The sequence below is a fragment of the Argiope bruennichi genome, chromosome X2 (assembly GCF_947563725.1).
Source record: "Argiope bruennichi chromosome X2, qqArgBrue1.1, whole genome shotgun sequence".
NCBI classification, from domain to species: domain Eukaryota; kingdom Metazoa; phylum Arthropoda; class Arachnida; order Araneae; family Araneidae; genus Argiope; species Argiope bruennichi.
In genome coordinates this window covers 61,099,695-61,118,008 of record NC_079163.1, presented here as the reverse complement: position 1 = coordinate 61,118,008, position 18,314 = coordinate 61,099,695, and the positions used below count along the sequence as shown (strand labels likewise).

Below are 18,314 nucleotides of genomic sequence, written 5' to 3'. Positions count from 1 at the left end.
TAACCGTGGAGAGTCGAGGACCTGAGCGGGAGTTTCAAGCCTATAGATGTAAAGAATATTTTTCTCATCGAAATGCTGTCGCTAAATGATTTGTTTATGTTTCAAATAAATTTCTGTCTTTCACATGAGCAGTAACTTCTGCTACTTCTCCAGAAGTTACTGCTCATGACAAGATGTTTTAAAGAGATAATGTGCATCATGAGTGCTTGTTTCGAGATTCCTATATTTGCTCTTTAAGTATGGATTATCTGCTGCTTTCCATAGAATACGTTGGTAGCTGTCTGTGGTAAGAATATTCGTAGAAATTAAATAATAATTTTAGAAGAATAGTTCTTAAAAACATTATATTAGCTTTTATCATCAAAATATTACTAAAAGCCTCTTTAAATCTTTCTGCTTATTGTCTAATATGGGTTAACCCTTTAAGAATCATAACACACATATCTCTACAAAATATCCATAGTACTTTTTCGAATTATCCTAACTGTTATTCAAAGACCCATTCTTCTAACAATTAGCGTTAAATTAATTTTTGGTACCAAAGGCAGAATGTTCTTTAAGGGTTAAAATAAGAATCTCCCTATATTCTTCAAGATTTTGCTAAATACACATTTTATAGCGTTATCTGTTACTGGCCTACGGACTGAGCAAAATTCGAGGTTTCCTAATGCGGAAGAACGAAAAAACTGTTAGTGTCATTTTTCTTCTACGCCTGGTTGAAAAATGGGTGGGGCCTTACCAACTGCACTTTGTACGCTTGGTTTAGCAGAGAAAAAACAAATGTAATTCTTTGAAATAAGCGTTCCATTGACTCCGCACTTACGGAATTGTAATGCTTAATTCGCCTATAACAAGTACAGTACAGTATATTACTCTCTCACTTTGCCTATCTTTATATTTTGAGCGTCTCAGCTCCGTGATCAGAATGAATGCTTAAATTGCTGAACTTTTCCGTCTCATTTTGAGGTAAATGATGAAATATGCAAACAAACCTTTTGAAATGAATAAAAGGCCTAAAAATACGATCATAAGCTAACTGTATTATGATAATTCAGCCTTTACGCATTTGAATAATGAAAACTGAATAAGCACTGAGAATTCTTTTATTTTTTATTTCAAAGTTCGTTCTTTATACTTAAATATGAATGAATGAATAAAAGAACAATTCTAGTGATTATATGGATGGAATTCCATGGAGCATAAAGGAAGTTGATTCAGATTTCCCATGATTAGCTAAATTTATTAATTAAGAATAATCACAGTATGTTGTTTTAATTTCAAGAGTGAATTAAATTATTATATTTAAAAGTTGCATACTTAAAGCACCTGAAGCCCACTCTTATTTCAAATTGAAATAGTAATGGTTGTCTTAATATCGGAAAAATGAAAGAACACATGGTTATTAATGCCATCATTCTTCCCTGTGTGTTTTTAATAGATTGTTTTCACTTGCGATTTTTACATCAAAATTTAAAAGTTCGTAGAAACAATCTTTTAAAAGTAATATGAACTGGTAAAAGTTATTCAGACACTTTCCTAATTTTTTCAATAAATCTATTTCTACTGAGTTTTTGTCCACTTAGAAAGAAAAGCAATGTTAGATAAATATAACTTCATTATTTTTATGAAGACAACTATTCCATTTCTATTGGAAATAAATTGAATGTAGATAAAAAAAAAAACAATTCCAACAAAAATTCAAAAAAATTAATAAAGATTAAAAACACTGATTACGTTTGAAACTGTCACATGAATTTCCAATAAATACAAAATTGTTATGGCTTTCAATGTGGGAGTATGAAAAAGCTTAGCCCATGGAGTTTGAATTTAGATTTGCGGGTCGTATACTATTATGAAAAAGTAAAGGTCGTTATACTCTCCTAGGGCTCCTTTTGGGTTCTTACCTTTGTAGAAGATCGTCATTTTTATCAGGGTTCAACTTTTTTCTCCGTAAAATTAATCATGGAAGGAAAAGCGATATCTATTGAGCTGACACATGCAAATAGGATTACATTTACCTTGGTGACAATATGAACTCGATTTGATTCTTATGCCTAATATATCCAGATTCTTATGTAGATTAAATTTACATTTCTTGATTCCAAAGTTAAGAATTCTCTCATGGGAATCAAAGAGGTCTTTCACAAACTAGACCTTTCAGTTAAATGATTTCTCATAATTTTATTTAGCTTCACTGTCCACTCAGATTCCATCCCCTATTTACACATTCGAACTAATTTCAGGAGCATCCCCTTACACATTCGAACTAATTCATTTTTGATGCTATTCTCTTTACTTTATCTGGAAATATTCATGTTGGTCATGATGAATGTAATAAGATATGCAGTATCAGCGAGTCAACTTTTATTTTTGTATCAATCCAGATTCTTGTTATGCCTTTAAGACACATTTTCTGCCTAGTTCAGACTTCCTAATTGTGTTTTCATCTAGGTAGGTAGGTAATGTCATTCTTAGGAACGTAATACTTGGGGCTGATTATGAAAGGATTACGTTGACACTAACCAGCTGTATCCTAAGCCCTTTCTTTGATTCCTCTCTTCTAATTTTACCGGTTAACATTCTGGCCTATATTTTGAAAAAGACCAGTAAGATAGAGAAAAATACGAATAAAAATTTTAAAATGCCCATGATTTTTTTAAAAGAACAACTACAGGTATTACGACCAGTATTTGCCTTATTACCTTGCAGCTAGATTTGTGCTATTTCTTGTGATTCATTTATGAATCATAAAAATGTTGGGAAAACTCATATATTATTAAGGAGCATTAAAATTCCTAACTTAATCAATAGTTAAATTTTTTTCAATTGAAAAATGACAAGAAAAATAAGAAAACTTACTAGATAAAACTAACAACGACTGCTCTGGAATGTAAATGCAGATTTCCTTTTCCCACGGTAAGGGTAATTTAGTTAATCCAGTACCATACACTATTTTTTAGCTCAAAGGTAATGTCATTTTAATCCAAGTTATTTGAGCAATCTTTTGGCACTCTCTTAAACTGGTACCGAAACGGTCAAGTTATCTTAAGTTTCAGAAGTTTAATTATTGATTATAATTTTAATTTTAAATAATGTATTGGTTTGAGAATGTATCGGTTTGTGAGATATTAATTATGCAGGATATAGTCTTCAAACCAGGCTTATAATAATTTGAGAAAAATTGAATTAAAAAAGCGCGTTTCGAACCATTGAATGAAATTCATATAATGAGTTCAAAGACATATAATGTAATATCTGCATTATGAAACCTTTAATATTCATAGAAGTACTTTTATGAAATAATTATGGAATTAACAATCTCGTCTGAAGAAAATCAATAAGCATTGCAACTAACTACAAATAGTTGTGAAATTACTGATTTTACAAGAAAAATGATTTCAGGAAGCTTCATATAAATTGATGTAATGGCCCTTGAACCTTGCCCCTGAAAAGAGCTCGAAATAACAAAAAAAGGAAGTAAGAAATCTTGTAAGGTGAAAACTGAAATGCATTTATTGAAATTAAAATAAGATTCTTTTTGTTAATACAAAATTAAAACGTAATCCATAAAAATATAATATTTCATATTAATTGATTCGAATTCTACCATTGGTTGAAAGTAAAATGGATTCAGAAAAATGTTGTGTAATTTTGGGTATTCTGAGTTCAAAATCTCTTTTAATATGAATACTTGTGATTTCGAAGTATCTCAGTTTTACTTGAAATAACCTTTCAGAGAATTTCCATCGCCCATAACAACCACTTTATTAGTCATTTGTAGCAAACTTCAAGAGAAGTTTATTTTATATTAATGAATGTTTCGTGTCGTATTCCTCCGAATGAATAATAAATATAAAGTCAATGTTACCATAAAGTGATGGATCATCCTTCTTCGAATATGGTGATTACTTTTCAACATAATTACCGCAAAACTTTTTAATATCAGAATTTTGTATTATTAACACAAATATGACGCTTTATAGTTTTAGCTTCCTTCTTTCACATGAATAGTAAATAAGGAATATTTATTTGCATGCAAGAACAAAACATAATTTGTTTTGTTTCGGCGGGGATATAAGCAAATGAAAGAAAATAAAAGAACTTTGCAACAAGTATAATTTTTGTTTGAAGAGCTTAAAAGAAAGTATTTTATAATTGTTAAACTCTGCTATATTGTTTCAAAGTAATGGTGCTTTTTTAAATTCTTTTAGGAACATTCTTTATGGAATATATGTAAAACATGATTTAAAAAGGCCGGTATAGAAGTTTTTTAATGATTTTTATTTTTCATAACTTCAAAGAAATAATCCAATTTTAAACTTTTGTTAAGACGTTTTTGTCAAAGTCATGGCGAGGGCAGTATAGAGAACGGAATGGGAAAGCAGGAAAGAGGGACCATAAGGACATACATATATTTTCAACTTATTATCAACTCGGCTTTTTGATTCTGTGGGAAAAATTTGCGTTATTAAGAAAACTTAATATTTTTAAATTTTTCATATTGTTTCAAGAATTGTTCCAATTTCAATGTGTTTGAAGGTTGCTTCGTAGCTGTCTGATTCAAATGAAATTTTGTACAATCTATTTTTTTAAAATTAAAACAACACTAGGGCATCAAATTTTTAATTTTCGGGAAATAACTTAATGCTAAAGGTCATCATATTATCTCAAAAATGAAAGAAGCTTTTATTTCTTTAAATATTGCAATTAGACATATACTTCCAATTACAAAATATCATTAAGTGGTAAATTCTATGAAAGCGTTTTCGCTTTTATTGAGGATGATAGTAAAAAGCTTTAGAAATGAATTTTTATAGGCCCCAAAGAGCAAAAATTTCATTTCGTTAAATGTTTCTCTTACATCCATCGATGTACACATAAAGTTTCATGTCTCTATGTACAAAATTTGTAGAGATGTGCGTATTTTGAAATTTAGAAGGATTAATCTAAGAAAGAAACTTTTATTTAAGAAATGCCATCGAAAAACTGTTATTTTTAAATATTTGTCTTGTAGTACATCATCCAATCATCATGACTTCAAAGAAATTTGCTAATCACGCATAACATTGTTAACTTTCATTGGTCAACCATTGTAACGTCGATTTAATAAAGAGGGGAAAAGATACTGAACATTTAAGATATCTCAGAGAAATACTGGAATATCGAACAAAAAAACAAAATTCTTTTCTCACACTGATTTGTTTTCTAAAATAATGAGATATTTCGGTAACAAAGAACGTTTAGATATGTTGCCCATTTCTGCTGTATGTAATCGTAATGCCTGTCTAGTTGTGGAAGAATACAAACGTCATTTTTGTGTGTACGTATAGAGAACGTATGTGAGCCTCTCGTTGAAATCAACTAATACTTGGAATCTTCAAAGCTTAATCTTTATAGTTTGAACTAAACAGCTGCTGTCTACTAGTTCAACAAATAGGGAATTTGCTGGTTGAATTTTACCTGTTTTTTTTTTTTTTTTGTAATCATCTTCGTATTTTATTCTATCAACTACTTTTGAAACTAATATTTTTCTAAATTTTTTTCCCTATATTTTTAGTAGCCCCTATACCAAATTTTGTCATTGCCGGCTGATAGATCCAGATACAGGCATCGTTGTGCAGTGCCAGTTTTTTTTATATAAAAATACTCTGTATATCTATTATATATAAATTAAAGTTGCAGTGTTCTCTGAATTTATGTTCTACAAATGCCTGCCTTTTCCTTTTTTTTACTTTCCCGCGTATCTAGTATAGATAGTATAGAGAAAGTATAGTAATCGTAAAAAAATTCGAATTCGAGATTTTGACGAATCTCCGTGTTTTAGACCATCCTAAGTTCGAAAAACACATTTTTGAAAAATGTCCGTCTGTTTGTCTGTGATAAAAATAACTCAAAAGTTATTTGAGTTAGACGGTTGAAATTTGGTGTACAGTCTTTGCACCAAATTCACAGATTTCAATCAAATTTTGAGTAAAATCTGTTCAGAGGAAGTTCGGCTTTTCGAATATAAATGAACTCGATAATTTCAAAACGAAGAGAGCTATATAGATAAAATTCGGTACATAGATTTAATATCTATAGTGTAGATACTTGTCAAATTTTGAGCCAAATTCAACGATGGATTGACTATCTGTCGGTCTGTACTTTCAGAAATAAGTAAACGTGATAATTAAGAAACGCAGTGACTTAAATACATCAAATTTGGTATGGGAATTTGTGACTATAAGTGCAGTTTGTTTTGCGCTAAATTTTTAGTTCAATCAGTTGAGAAAAAGGTGACTAAAACACAAATTCCATTTTTGGATATTATTAGCACATGCCAAGGATTAATCGCCAAAACCTCGCCAAGGATGACGCAATAGATTCAGTAAAAATGATAAATTCAAGCCAAAGGTTAATATTTAGTAATTAATATACGCTAAGCATTCTCTGGCATGACAAGTTCATTAGAGAGCATGCGAGAAAGTTCTGGAAAGACCACTCCCACTGGTTTCTCTATTTAATAAAGAAGGGAAAGAAGAAAGATCCTCGTTTTAGTAGTCTCTTTCTATATTTTCGAATTAGCTATTTAATGCGATGACATAAATAAAGAATGGAATATTACACTTACCTTAAATGCACATTTTTAAAATCTGAATTTATTTTTGTATTGACAGGTTCGACTGAGCATGTTAGAAATTTACAACGAAATAGTGAGAGACCTGCTGAATCCAACCGGGGACCGGAAAAGAGGCTTGAAAGTCCGGGAACACCCAAAGAAGGGATTTTATGGTAAGATTAATTTGTATCGTTTTGTGGCGGATTGGAATGAGCGAGGGTAGAACCTGGGATCTTGTCGTTCGCAGTCCAGTAACATGACCACGATACAAAAGCAATTGCTCGGGTAGCGTAGCTGTTAACTGGCTTATAAGCTTTCACCACAGTTTAAAAAAAGGAGTGAGCAATCGGAAATTTCTCATAAAATTATCATCCTACGTTCTATAAGCCGTTTGTCTCCCTTACAGAAATTTCGTTCTTGGAACAAAATTTTTTAGAAAACTTAAGTACACAACTAAAGATTATTATTATTATTGCATCAATGTTCTATTTGAAAGAAGATATTTAGAATTGCAAACATATAGAGCTCCAAATCTTATCTCTGAAAAAATACAAAAACAACATTAAAATATCACTATAATTAACGCTATTACAAGATATAAAAATTTTTTAAAGCATCTTTTTAACCCTTGCAATATCAAGAGGAAAATATATTTAATAAATTATATAAATATTAATAAATTTAGCATTAATCTATAATTTCATAACTTTACAAAAGCAACAATGCAATGCAACCCTGCTATTTAAAAAAAACCCTATTATTAAAAATCTCGCATTTATCGTAGAAATTCTAAATTTTAGAACTAAATCTGCTTTTTTAACCTCTCGTCAATTACATTCTTTTGCATCTTTTTAAGTAAAATCCTTATGAAATTAGAGGGGAAATAATTTGAACACAAAACAAATCTACCTAGTCCACGAGGAATTTTTGTCTAGCAAATTTCCTTACTATGTTTTCCTCTTGATATGTGATCAGAGATCAGAGAAGGGAAAGAAAAAAAACAGTGGAATATGAAAAAAAGTTTTTCATTTACATTGTATTGCAACAGAGGCAATAATGATTAAAAAAAAAGGCATTTTTCATGGCACGGTCGAGTTGGAATAGTTAAAGAAACTAATCCATTGGATGAGTGCAAACTTGATTGTTTCTAATCGATGCTAATTTTATGAAAGAACATTCTCTCATTCAGCTCATTGTTGAAATACTGAAGCCTTAATGAATCTTTTAATTAGTAATGAAAGTATTGAATTCTGCGTTAAAAAATGCGAGTTCCAAACTGTATCAACTCAGTAAAATTATCAAGAGTTGTATAAAATAAAGCTTGTCATGTGTTGTTCGTCGACGTACAAACTTAGATTGGCTTAGTATCGAATTTCGGATTAAAATACGTAGTTATTCGGTTTCATGGTATAGTCCATTTATTGATTTCATAATCATTTACTATATAGTGAGACATATAATGTCAGTCAACATTAAAAATAAGGAAATTATAAAAATCACCACTTTGAAATAACCAAACATCTAATGATAATTATATTTTTTGCAATAACTCTTCCTGAATAATCACTTATTTTTTTTCCTGCTTAAATTATCATTGATCATATAAGAATAAAATGTAATTCTAATTATTGGATGCATGATATAATATTCATTGTAGGAAAACAGCAGGAGATGAATGAAATGAAAGATTCATTCTTCTTCATGACTATCTTGCAATTTTTATAAGTGCCATTGAAGTTCTTCATTAGCATTCATGACAATGGAGCGATACTCTCCGAATAGAGAGGCAGGAAAAAGCATGGGAAGCTATTATGAGCTTATATAAGTTCAAAATGGAATTTCCCGACAATTTGGTTGAGCAAGAGTTTTGGTGATGTTGCATGTAGACTCTAAAAAGCGGGAGAAACAAAAACGAAAAAAAAAAAAAAAAAAAAAAAAATTGTACAGCTCAGAAGTTAAAAGTGAAATTTTAATTTAAGTGATTATAAAATTATTAATTTTAAGAAAGCGAATAAATTGAAATTATTACAATTTCCCCTTCTACAAACCTCATATGGCAACAGAACTTTTCTATCACAAGATTCTATGAAAACGGTACTGGTTATTAAACATGCATAAAATTTGAAAAGTGTTTTTGTCAAAGGCCATAAAATAAAATAAATATTCTATATGCAAAAATACAACGAAATAATTTCAAATGTAGTATAGATAAAGTAAATGGAGAAATAGTATAGATTTAAAGACAAATTTTTGTAAAATTTGTATGATATAGTCAATTATGTTGCAAGATGGTTGGTTGTAATATATTTTGTTATATTCCAAAATGATTATTGGTTTGTTGATGATTATATAGAGTATTCTTTTGAAAAAGTAACAACTTTTTATGTTCTAAAACAGCTTTTTTAAAGCTGTTCTTTACAATTCATAAATTGAAAAAAATTATTGACAAGTGGTTGGCACATACCAAACAAACTAAATGCAAATATATATTAAATGAAAATATGTGGTTTTAAAGCAAATTAATAGCTTCTCACAAAATCAGGAGCAACTTCTTCGGACACCGACGTCTTTCCGAATTCTCCTTCGACGCTTCTCACTGCTCTCCTCTCTTCTTCCTCCTCTCAAAACAAAAATACCACATTTTATTTCCATTAGATCTCCGTCTTTGATTTTCTCATTGGTGAACTTGAGTTCCCTATCACCCAATAGCTGTTCATCAATGCTTCCTCAATGGTCTCCAGTAGATCGTGGAAATGTCTGTTCAGGATCCATCTTTGTAGCTCACCTTACCCAAACACATGCTAATTATAATCAATTCATAGCTAACACTGGCTAAAGTCCACCTGACTTCGACACTTAATGACAACGGTTGCTGGTGATTGATCGTTTCTTGCAGATTTGAGAAGTTCCTTCATAAGGGAAAAAGTTTTAACATCTGGATGTTTAGACATTCTTCTCCCTTGTAGACATGATGGATCTATTTGAAACGACGAGACACACATCTGTGGCTTTTCACCTGGATACAAAAAATGACCACACACAATGACTCTATTAGTAAAAAGGATCCACATCTGGCGGTCCGTAGGTACTTTAGAGATTTATCAGACTAGAAATCTTCTGGGTCCGAAACGCAAGTCCAGTTATCTAATGATAGATACTGCGACAAGTTCTGATCCTTTACCGCTGCCACCAATTAACATAAGACTATAAATAAAAGAATTGTTTTGTTATGCTACTCTGTTATTTGATCTTTCAGGATCAAGATATTACAAAATAGAAGGGCACATTATGTCTCAGAAATAAAAGAAAATTTTTGATATAAATGTTGATTGATATAAATGTTTGATGGATTGATACAAATGTTTGATGTCAATGGCATCTTTTTGATTTAACGCCATTGACAAAGGTATCTTTATTCTTGAAAACAGTTCATAGAACTGGAATTTCCAACAAGTTTGAATAAAAGGAGCATGGGCATTGGTTTTATTTCTCACATTCTCTCAAAGAGAAACAATTCACAATGGAAATAACTGCACTGTTGCAGTGATATGTTTCCAAAAAGGTTTCATTAATTGATATTTTCTCCAAAGAAGAGATCTCGTCAGAATCAGCTCTCCAAGGAGAAATAATTTTGAGGTTTCCAGAGATGGCTGCTTTTCATAGATTGATTGCTTATTCATGACTCGATTCGAATTTTTCTGGATCATTGAAAATTTGAATTTTTTGAAGAACTTTATGTAGGTGGTTTCACCCAAATATTTGATTTATTAATTTCAGAATTTTTTTCAGAACATTCTAAAATAGTTTCATTTGATTCTTTTTTTTAACAGACTTATTCTCTGTGACAATTCTAAGTACGAAAATTTTATCTTTAGAGAAATGTGGAAATTTATGTTTTAGTTTTCAAAAATCTGCAAAAAATATATTTGTTTACCTTTGCCATTTTCAAACGTTTTATTTTAAATTTAAAATATTTTTTCTTTCTTTTCAAAAAAGCATTCTGCTAGGATCGTGCTTAGAGCATGGCAGCATGAAATATCTTGTTTAATTGATGGGATTGATAATGTGATTGTGTGATAATTGAGTGGGAACTTTTTTTCTTAAGAAGAATAGTACGTTGGGAAATTATCGCTTATAGTGTTGAGTAGATTCAGTTTTCAATGATGAAATAAGGTATAATCCTCATTAATTGTAACTACAAAGAAAATAAACATTTTTTTTCTCTTTAAAGGATAATAGTATAATTCTTCTTCCACTTTAGCAGCCTGAAGTAAAATTGATCTTAGAGATCTGAGGGAGCTAGTGCCTTTTTTTTTCCTTTTTCTCTCTCTTTTGTTTTCTTTTCTGAAATATAGATTAGATGCATTTTACATGCTGTAATGATGTACATAAATTAATACTTTGCATCAAATTAATTTTTTAAACCTGATAATATTTATGGAAATTTTTTAAACAATAATATTTTAAAATATGTTATCAACATTTTAAACATCTTTTAAATATGCAGCGCATTTATTTCAGAACACATCCGGTGCTTTCAGTCTTTAAAAGACAAACATTTTAAAAGACATTTTTCACAAAATTAATCACTCACATCTTTTTACTTTCTTAAAAATGATTGGTTTTTACCATTTGATCTAATTAAAAATACTTCACTTTTAAAGTTTTTTTTTACTGCTTTTTATCATATACCATAAACATTGACAAGGCATGACAAATGATAAGAGTTTATAATACAAAGTTTTAATTCATACCATAAGTTTGGAGGAACATAATCGAGAATGGTTTTTACGCCGCTAAACTCCACTAAATCAAATCAAATCTTTCATTTTAATTACAGAAATCTTTATTTTGTTTGGATTGCCTTTTGGTTTCGAATTAAATCCCATGAATTAAATTGAACAGGACAAATTAATTTTATCTAAGACTATACTTCGCAAATTCTACTAGATCTATTACAATTCATGATGTGAATTGAATTTATATCCATAAAATTTATCTATTGTCATGAAGACATATACTGGAGTACTTCAATTTCCGATGATTTTTAATACTTTTGAAAAGAAAGAGGACCATAATGAAAGTTATTTATTTTTTTGAATAATTTTTCTATACAAAATAAATAAATAAACTTAGAGTAGCCAGCCTCGACATTTGTTTGTTCAAATTTCCTTTCCACTGTATCTGCCAATTATCTGTTTTACACCTGGCGGGGATATCTCAAATGAGATCCTGCTCTTTGGTTTGTGGAAAAAAATATTTTTTTTTTGAAGAAATTAAAAAATGACAGATATATTTGCTGGATGTTTAGACTCGGTGATGTAATTTCGAATATATGTGACGCTATAAAGATTTACATCGAAATGGAATGAATCTGTACCAAAGATAAATGACGTACTGAAAAAGTCTCACGTATATTTTCTGTTTATGAAATATACATTTGTAACGTGTCGTTTAACCAGTTGTGCATATTTTAATTATCACTGAAGCTCATTGAAACATTTTTTCGTCTTTCAGCTGAAGGATTGCAGATGGCATTGGTTACTAGCTACAAAGAAATCGAACGTAAGTTAAATGAAGGTACAACTAACAGAAGTATTGCTTCAACAAACATGAATGCGACCAGCAGGTATAAACAAATATTTATTATTTAATAAAAAATACGTTATAAATAACGTTTCTATTTTCTTTTAATAGATCAAATGAAATTAATTGCATCATTGCTCTAAAAGTTGAGTTTCCACACTGATACCAGAAATGTATTTGTTTATTCATTTCTGATGACCTAAACCAAGGGTTCTTCTATTCTTGATCCTTTGCCATGCTGAAAACATTTATATAGCAATATTTAATAATAGCTTTTTTTTAATTCTTAAGTCTCTCAGCAATATTTTAATTATGATGTACTCATGCTGAAACTATTTATGTGCTGATTTATTTACAGTCGAGCTCACACAATCGTTGGAATCCATCTCACGCAAAAATCCCGGAAAAGCAATGGGCAGGAAACGGCGAAAAGTTCAATTGTTCATTTAGTGGATTTAGCTGGAAGGTAAGAACTATGAAAAAAATACTACTATTAAAAGAAATGAAAAATAGAATATTAAAGATAATTCAGAAGGCGTGTAAAAAAAAAACTTTTATCTGTCACATACATTTTTTGAGCAAGAAATATAAGAAATAAATCTCATAAATTGTTTAAAAAAGTATCGTTGATCATCATCATTATGAAGTAGTGGTCTGTATGTGGACGCTATGAAAAATATCATTGCGTCCACATACTATCAGTGTCAAAGATGTTTGATATCTTCTGTAAAGGAACTGTCATGGGACATTATGTACAATTCATCCAAAAACTCCATCGTCGCTTTCTATGTTCATCTTTTATCATGCATTTTATACATCTGCTTTGTTTTTGAGGAATAATTTGTTGAAGATAAAGGATTCCTCAGATATTAACGCTGAAATGAAAAATAGAATATTAAGGATAATTCAGAATGCGTATAAAATTTTTTTTCTCTGTAACAAACATTTTTTTTTGAGCAAGAAACATAATAAATAAATCTGAAAAAACTCATAAATTGTTTTAAAAAAGTATTGTTGACCATTGCGTCCGTCCACATACGGCGCCCACATACTATCAGGGTCAAAGATGTTTGATATTTTCTGTAAATGAACAGTCATGAGACACAAATCCAAAAACTCTATCGTTGCTTTCTCTGTTCATCTTTTATCCCGAATTTTATTCATTTGCTTTGTTTTTGAAGAATAATTTGTTGAAGATAAAGGATTCCTCAGAGATAAATCTCCCAAAATTTTATGCTTTCCGAGTAGAAATTTGAAACAACTTCCTACAAACAACAAAAACGCACGCTTTGTAATCCTTTCATTCTGTTCTAACTTCTGTTCTAGTTTCTTTTGATGTTCAGATACTATTTAATTCTTTGAATTTGATCTTCTAAAATCTTTGTAATTAATGAATTTTCTTAAAATAATATTTTACATATTTCTCAGTCTATCCCACTGCGTATCCAAAATTCCTTTAAGAAAATTTTGTATAACCTGTGATTGGAATATTCTTATCTCCAGAAAATTAAGATTTTCAGGATTATAAAAAGCATATAATTTTTATCTCGTTAGTAAATCTGAGGTTTTGATGGCATTTTTTCTCTTTTCAGTGATTTGTTTTTACATTTAAATTCATGGCGATTTTTTGGTATATTTTTATAAATAAACCAATCTGATATTAATTTATGGAAAGCTAAATCATTCTTGTTTTCAATCTGTTTTTTTTCAAATAGATGGAACTCTTACAAATCACATATTTTTTCATTTATTTCAGTGAGCGAGCTTCCAATACCGGTGCTACGGGAGATAGGCTGAAAGAAGGAGCCGCCATCAACCAGTCTCTGTCCTGCTTAGGAAACTGTATACACGCTTTAGCAGAGAGAGCGATGGGAAGGAATTCAAGAGGTATACAAATGAAGTGAATTTATTATAGCCTTACAAGATTATTGGATGAAATCAATTTCCAAGAATTATCTTTCCTTGTGAATATTTCAAAATAAAACTGTCAATTCTTTTTCCTAGTACCATTCAGAGATTCAGTACTGACACGACTTTTAATGAATGCTTTGGGAGGTAACAGCAGAACAATAATGGTAATTTTCAGTAAAAATGTTATTTTCTGTTTACATTTCATATTTATTCTTTTTTCAATAGAAATTATATTTCTAGATCGCAGCTATCAGTCCTGCGGATATCAACTACGAAGAAACTCTATCTACGCTTCGTTATGGTAAGCCTTATACAATTTTAGCATCACAAATACTACTTACTTTGTATTCTTAATTTAGAATGGATTTTTATTTATTACTAGCTGGTACACGGCTCGTTGCAGCCGCATTACATTACAAAATTTACCTTAGAAAATTTGTCTAACACTTTTCAGTAAAAACTGAGGCGAATAACTAAAGTTTAATGAGGTCATTGTTTGTACCATAATATTATCTGGTAATTCCTACGATGATAAAGCTTTTGGAAGAAAATCCTTAACCTTTTCATTAGGCATAACTTTGTAATTTTTTAATAAGAAAGGAGCTTAGATTTTGTTGCAATTTATTGCTGAGTTTAGTTTTTTCATGAACATCTTGAAATTTATTTAATAAACAATAAATCTGCATAAATACAGAATTTGGCTATCAATGGTACTTATTACAATCGATCTGGATTTTCATTTCAAATCCTTATCCAAGAATTTTTCTTAACCTGTAACATTCTTTACAAACAATGAAGTTTGGCAAGAGAAGCCTAAATATTTTAATACTGAAAAACTTTTTGAATTGCCTCCTAGAAACTAATTTGTATTTGCAAGAAAATAAATTAAATAGTTATTTAAACCAACAGTCTTCTGTTAGGTTTTTTTTTAATAATTAAATTTCTGTGTGCAAAGTTTTGTGAATTGAATTATTTACATTCTTTTCAATAAAATATAGATAGATTAAAAAATATATGCAGTACACTCCCGAGTATTCGGTTTAATGTGGCGGAAGGATAGGCCAGATAACAAAAAAGCCGGACAGGCCGTATTTCAATAAACTCATTTCTTTGCCTACCAATACCATCAGACAAAGTTTTTATATCGAAGCACACTGTTACAATATGTATTTCCTCACTTCTTATTGAGTACTAAGCCCTCCGTTTATCTCAAGCCACATAGAATGTGAATGGTTTTTCTTACTTTTATTCTACTAGCTTGGGTAAAACGCCACTTTTCAATTTCTTCCCCATCTTTTACCAGTCCCCAACTGTACTTTTCTTATCTCCTAACTCCGAAGTCATATCTTTTTCTGTTACACCAAATCTAGTTGCTGTAAAGAACGTGATTTCTCCTTCATATTCACTACAATTTTTTTCGATTATCGCCCATATCGAAATCTTCATCGTAGTACATTTAAAAATATTAAGCATACCCCAAGAACAATTTACTAATATTGTACGCACTGTGCAGTTATAATCAGGGACAGCAGCAACAATTGAGATCCGTTACACATTGACGAAACAATGAATAATCAGCAGCACACTGCTTTTTTTCTGTCACAACTTGTATTTTGCAGGACACGTAGGAATATCGTCGCAGACGCCTGCTTCCAATGCCTTGGTAATGTTGTCAATGCAAAGCCTTGCCTTCCACATTTCATTATGATTAAAGAAAACTAGGCTGGATAGTAAGGAAGCCAGATACTCGGGAGCCGGATACTCGGGAGTGTGCTGTACTAATTGGCATCAGATGCAAATGTTTTAGGACATTTTATAATGGCATAAGTGACTTATACTGATATTAATATTGTGAAAGGACTGTGAAGACGGAAGAATATTTTCGATATTATACAAAACTTTGTTGTTACTCAGAAGAATCAGTTTTTACCATCCCATTTAATTATCTTTTATCATTACTTTTCATATGCACTAGAAACAGTGAGGACAATCTTCCATTTCTAAATTTATTTTACAGCTGATCGAGCGAAACAAATCAAAACGGTTGCCATCGTAAACGAAGATCCTACGGAAAAGCTCATCAAAGAATTGCGGCAGGAAAACGAACGTCTCAAACGCATGCTGGATAAAGGAGCGATAGACGTTCCTTTGCAACCAGGAATGTCAGATGAAGGTAGTGTATGAACTTTCGAATGAAAGCTTACCATTCTAATTCGTCTGAAATTTCTATCGGTGAAAAAAAATAACAATATTTTATCCTTTATGTTTCGGTTGGCCTTCTTGAATTTGAAAAGGGACAGGAAAAAGCAATGCTCACAATGGTTTGTCGGAAAAATAGTAAACAAAATATCTTACTGAAAACATTTCATGGAATTTCTATGAAGGTTGATTTGAAATTTAATTATATTAATTGTCATTAACCCTTCTTTGCATGATGAGGGAAATTTCCATCATAACATTTAGTGAACAAAAAATTGTACTCAAAACGGGTATACTGCAAATTAGTTACTTCTGGCAATTTTTTTCAGGACTATTGCGTAGTAAGGAACGTAACTGGATGTCAAAATAATCCAATGTCACAGTCATTTTAAGGTTTTTGAACTTGTCATTCTGCTGTTTGTTGTGGTTGGAAGAAATAAATGTACGATTTCTTGAATAATTTTTATAACTAATCTGAGATTTGTTTTGCTAATAAAAGCAGTAACGAGTGGAGAAACATATTAGTGGAGAATAATGAGTGGATATTTCCATCATAATGTTTTTTAATTAGTTTATATTATGTATTTATACTAGGATTTTTTATACATTTTCCCTTCTTTCTAGAGCATGAACTATATCACCCTGATTTATTTCACACAAAAAAGAAAAAAATCGTTCAAACAAGGATTAATGAATATTTCATTTTCTAATTTATTGTTTTAATTTTTCATACATACTAGAGATTTCGAAAGTTTTTGCCTTCAATGGATAAATTTTCAGAAGCATATAAAATAAAGCTAAAACTAGACGAAGGAGCCTTTTTAAATTTTTATTTCTGATTGAAAAAGCTTTATAGATTAAATGAAATATTACTTTTTATAGGAAATGGCTTATTATTCAGTTCAGGAAATCTTAAACTTATTCGAATAATGTTTAAGGTGTATGTTCTCACTTGAAACTTCGAAAATTGTTCAAAATATCGAATATTTTTTATTGCTTGAAAATGTTCTCTGAGTCTTTAGCTTTCAAACGATACCAAGATCTAGTCAATATTCAGAATATTTCTCGAGTTATAATTATTTTTCTTAAGGTATTTTCACTAAAAACTCTAGTTTCGGTCTTTTTAAAACTTATTTTATGAAGAATAATATTTTTCCACTATGTTGTTTCATTCAAACAATCGTAACTCAACAGGAAATTAACCAAATACAATTATTTAATTTTCAAAATAATCTGTATGAAACAGTGGATGTTTTGTGCCTCAATAAAAACTATATTTATAGAAATAAATTTTTAATAGCTATTTAAAAGTTAAAATTACAGAAAAAATCTCGCTTTTTCTATTCATCGTTGATGAAAAAATTGTTAAAGACAATTATATATTTTTATAACTTGATTGAGGCAGATAACATGATGACTAATATTAGTCATAATTTTCACCTAGAATTGTGAGTCTGTACAAATTTGAATTTATGTTTCAAAAAATATGCTAATTAGCTCATTAAATATGATTTAATTAATTAATAATTAGTGCAATATGGTTTTTCTCACTGAAATTAGTTTAAACATATATTAATGACCTACTGTGAAAAATTGGATTTTTTAAATTAAAATTTTAAAAAAATCTTCTAGTGTGTACGTACACCTTAATGAAAATTTCCAAATTATTAGTTTGCTTTGGGTTTTAATTACTTTTAAATGCTGCTCGGAATGTATTAGCTATTTAACGTATCCAACTAAATTTCAAAAATGCCTTTTCCAGAAAAATTAAAAAAATTTTTTTTGATGGTTTGAAAATAAAGTTCAAACTTCGTAGATTCTAAAACAGACTTTCTTTTTAAATATGTAAGATAGAACTATAGATACAGTAGTTTGTAATCTGTAAAAGTGGTATTTTTAACCGAAAGTGAGTGATTTATTTTATTTTTAGCGTAAAATTCTCTAAAATAATATTTGATATATTTATATTAATTTTCTACCTCTCAGCCGTAGTTTGCTAATATTTGGCATTTCTGTTTAG

The 18,314-nt window shown here is 29.9% G+C and overlaps 1 protein-coding gene across 2 annotated transcripts in view; it reads left to right on the top strand.

The window, feature by feature from the left end:
• Positions 1-18,314, top strand: part of LOC129960473 (kinesin-like protein KIF28) — an 84,972-nt gene that overhangs the window by 39,584 nt on the left and 27,074 nt on the right. For both annotated transcript variants that reach the window (XM_056073936.1, XM_056073935.1), the window contains exons 7-13: positions 6,657-6,771; positions 12,116-12,227; positions 12,543-12,650; positions 13,941-14,071; positions 14,189-14,259; positions 14,336-14,396; positions 16,113-16,268. In XM_056073936.1, coding sequence (XP_055929911.1) covers positions 6,657-6,771; positions 12,116-12,227; positions 12,543-12,650; positions 13,941-14,071; positions 14,189-14,259; positions 14,336-14,396; positions 16,113-16,268 — 754 coding nt within the window. The remainder of the gene's footprint in view (positions 1-6,656; positions 6,772-12,115; positions 12,228-12,542; positions 12,651-13,940; positions 14,072-14,188; positions 14,260-14,335; positions 14,397-16,112; positions 16,269-18,314) is intronic.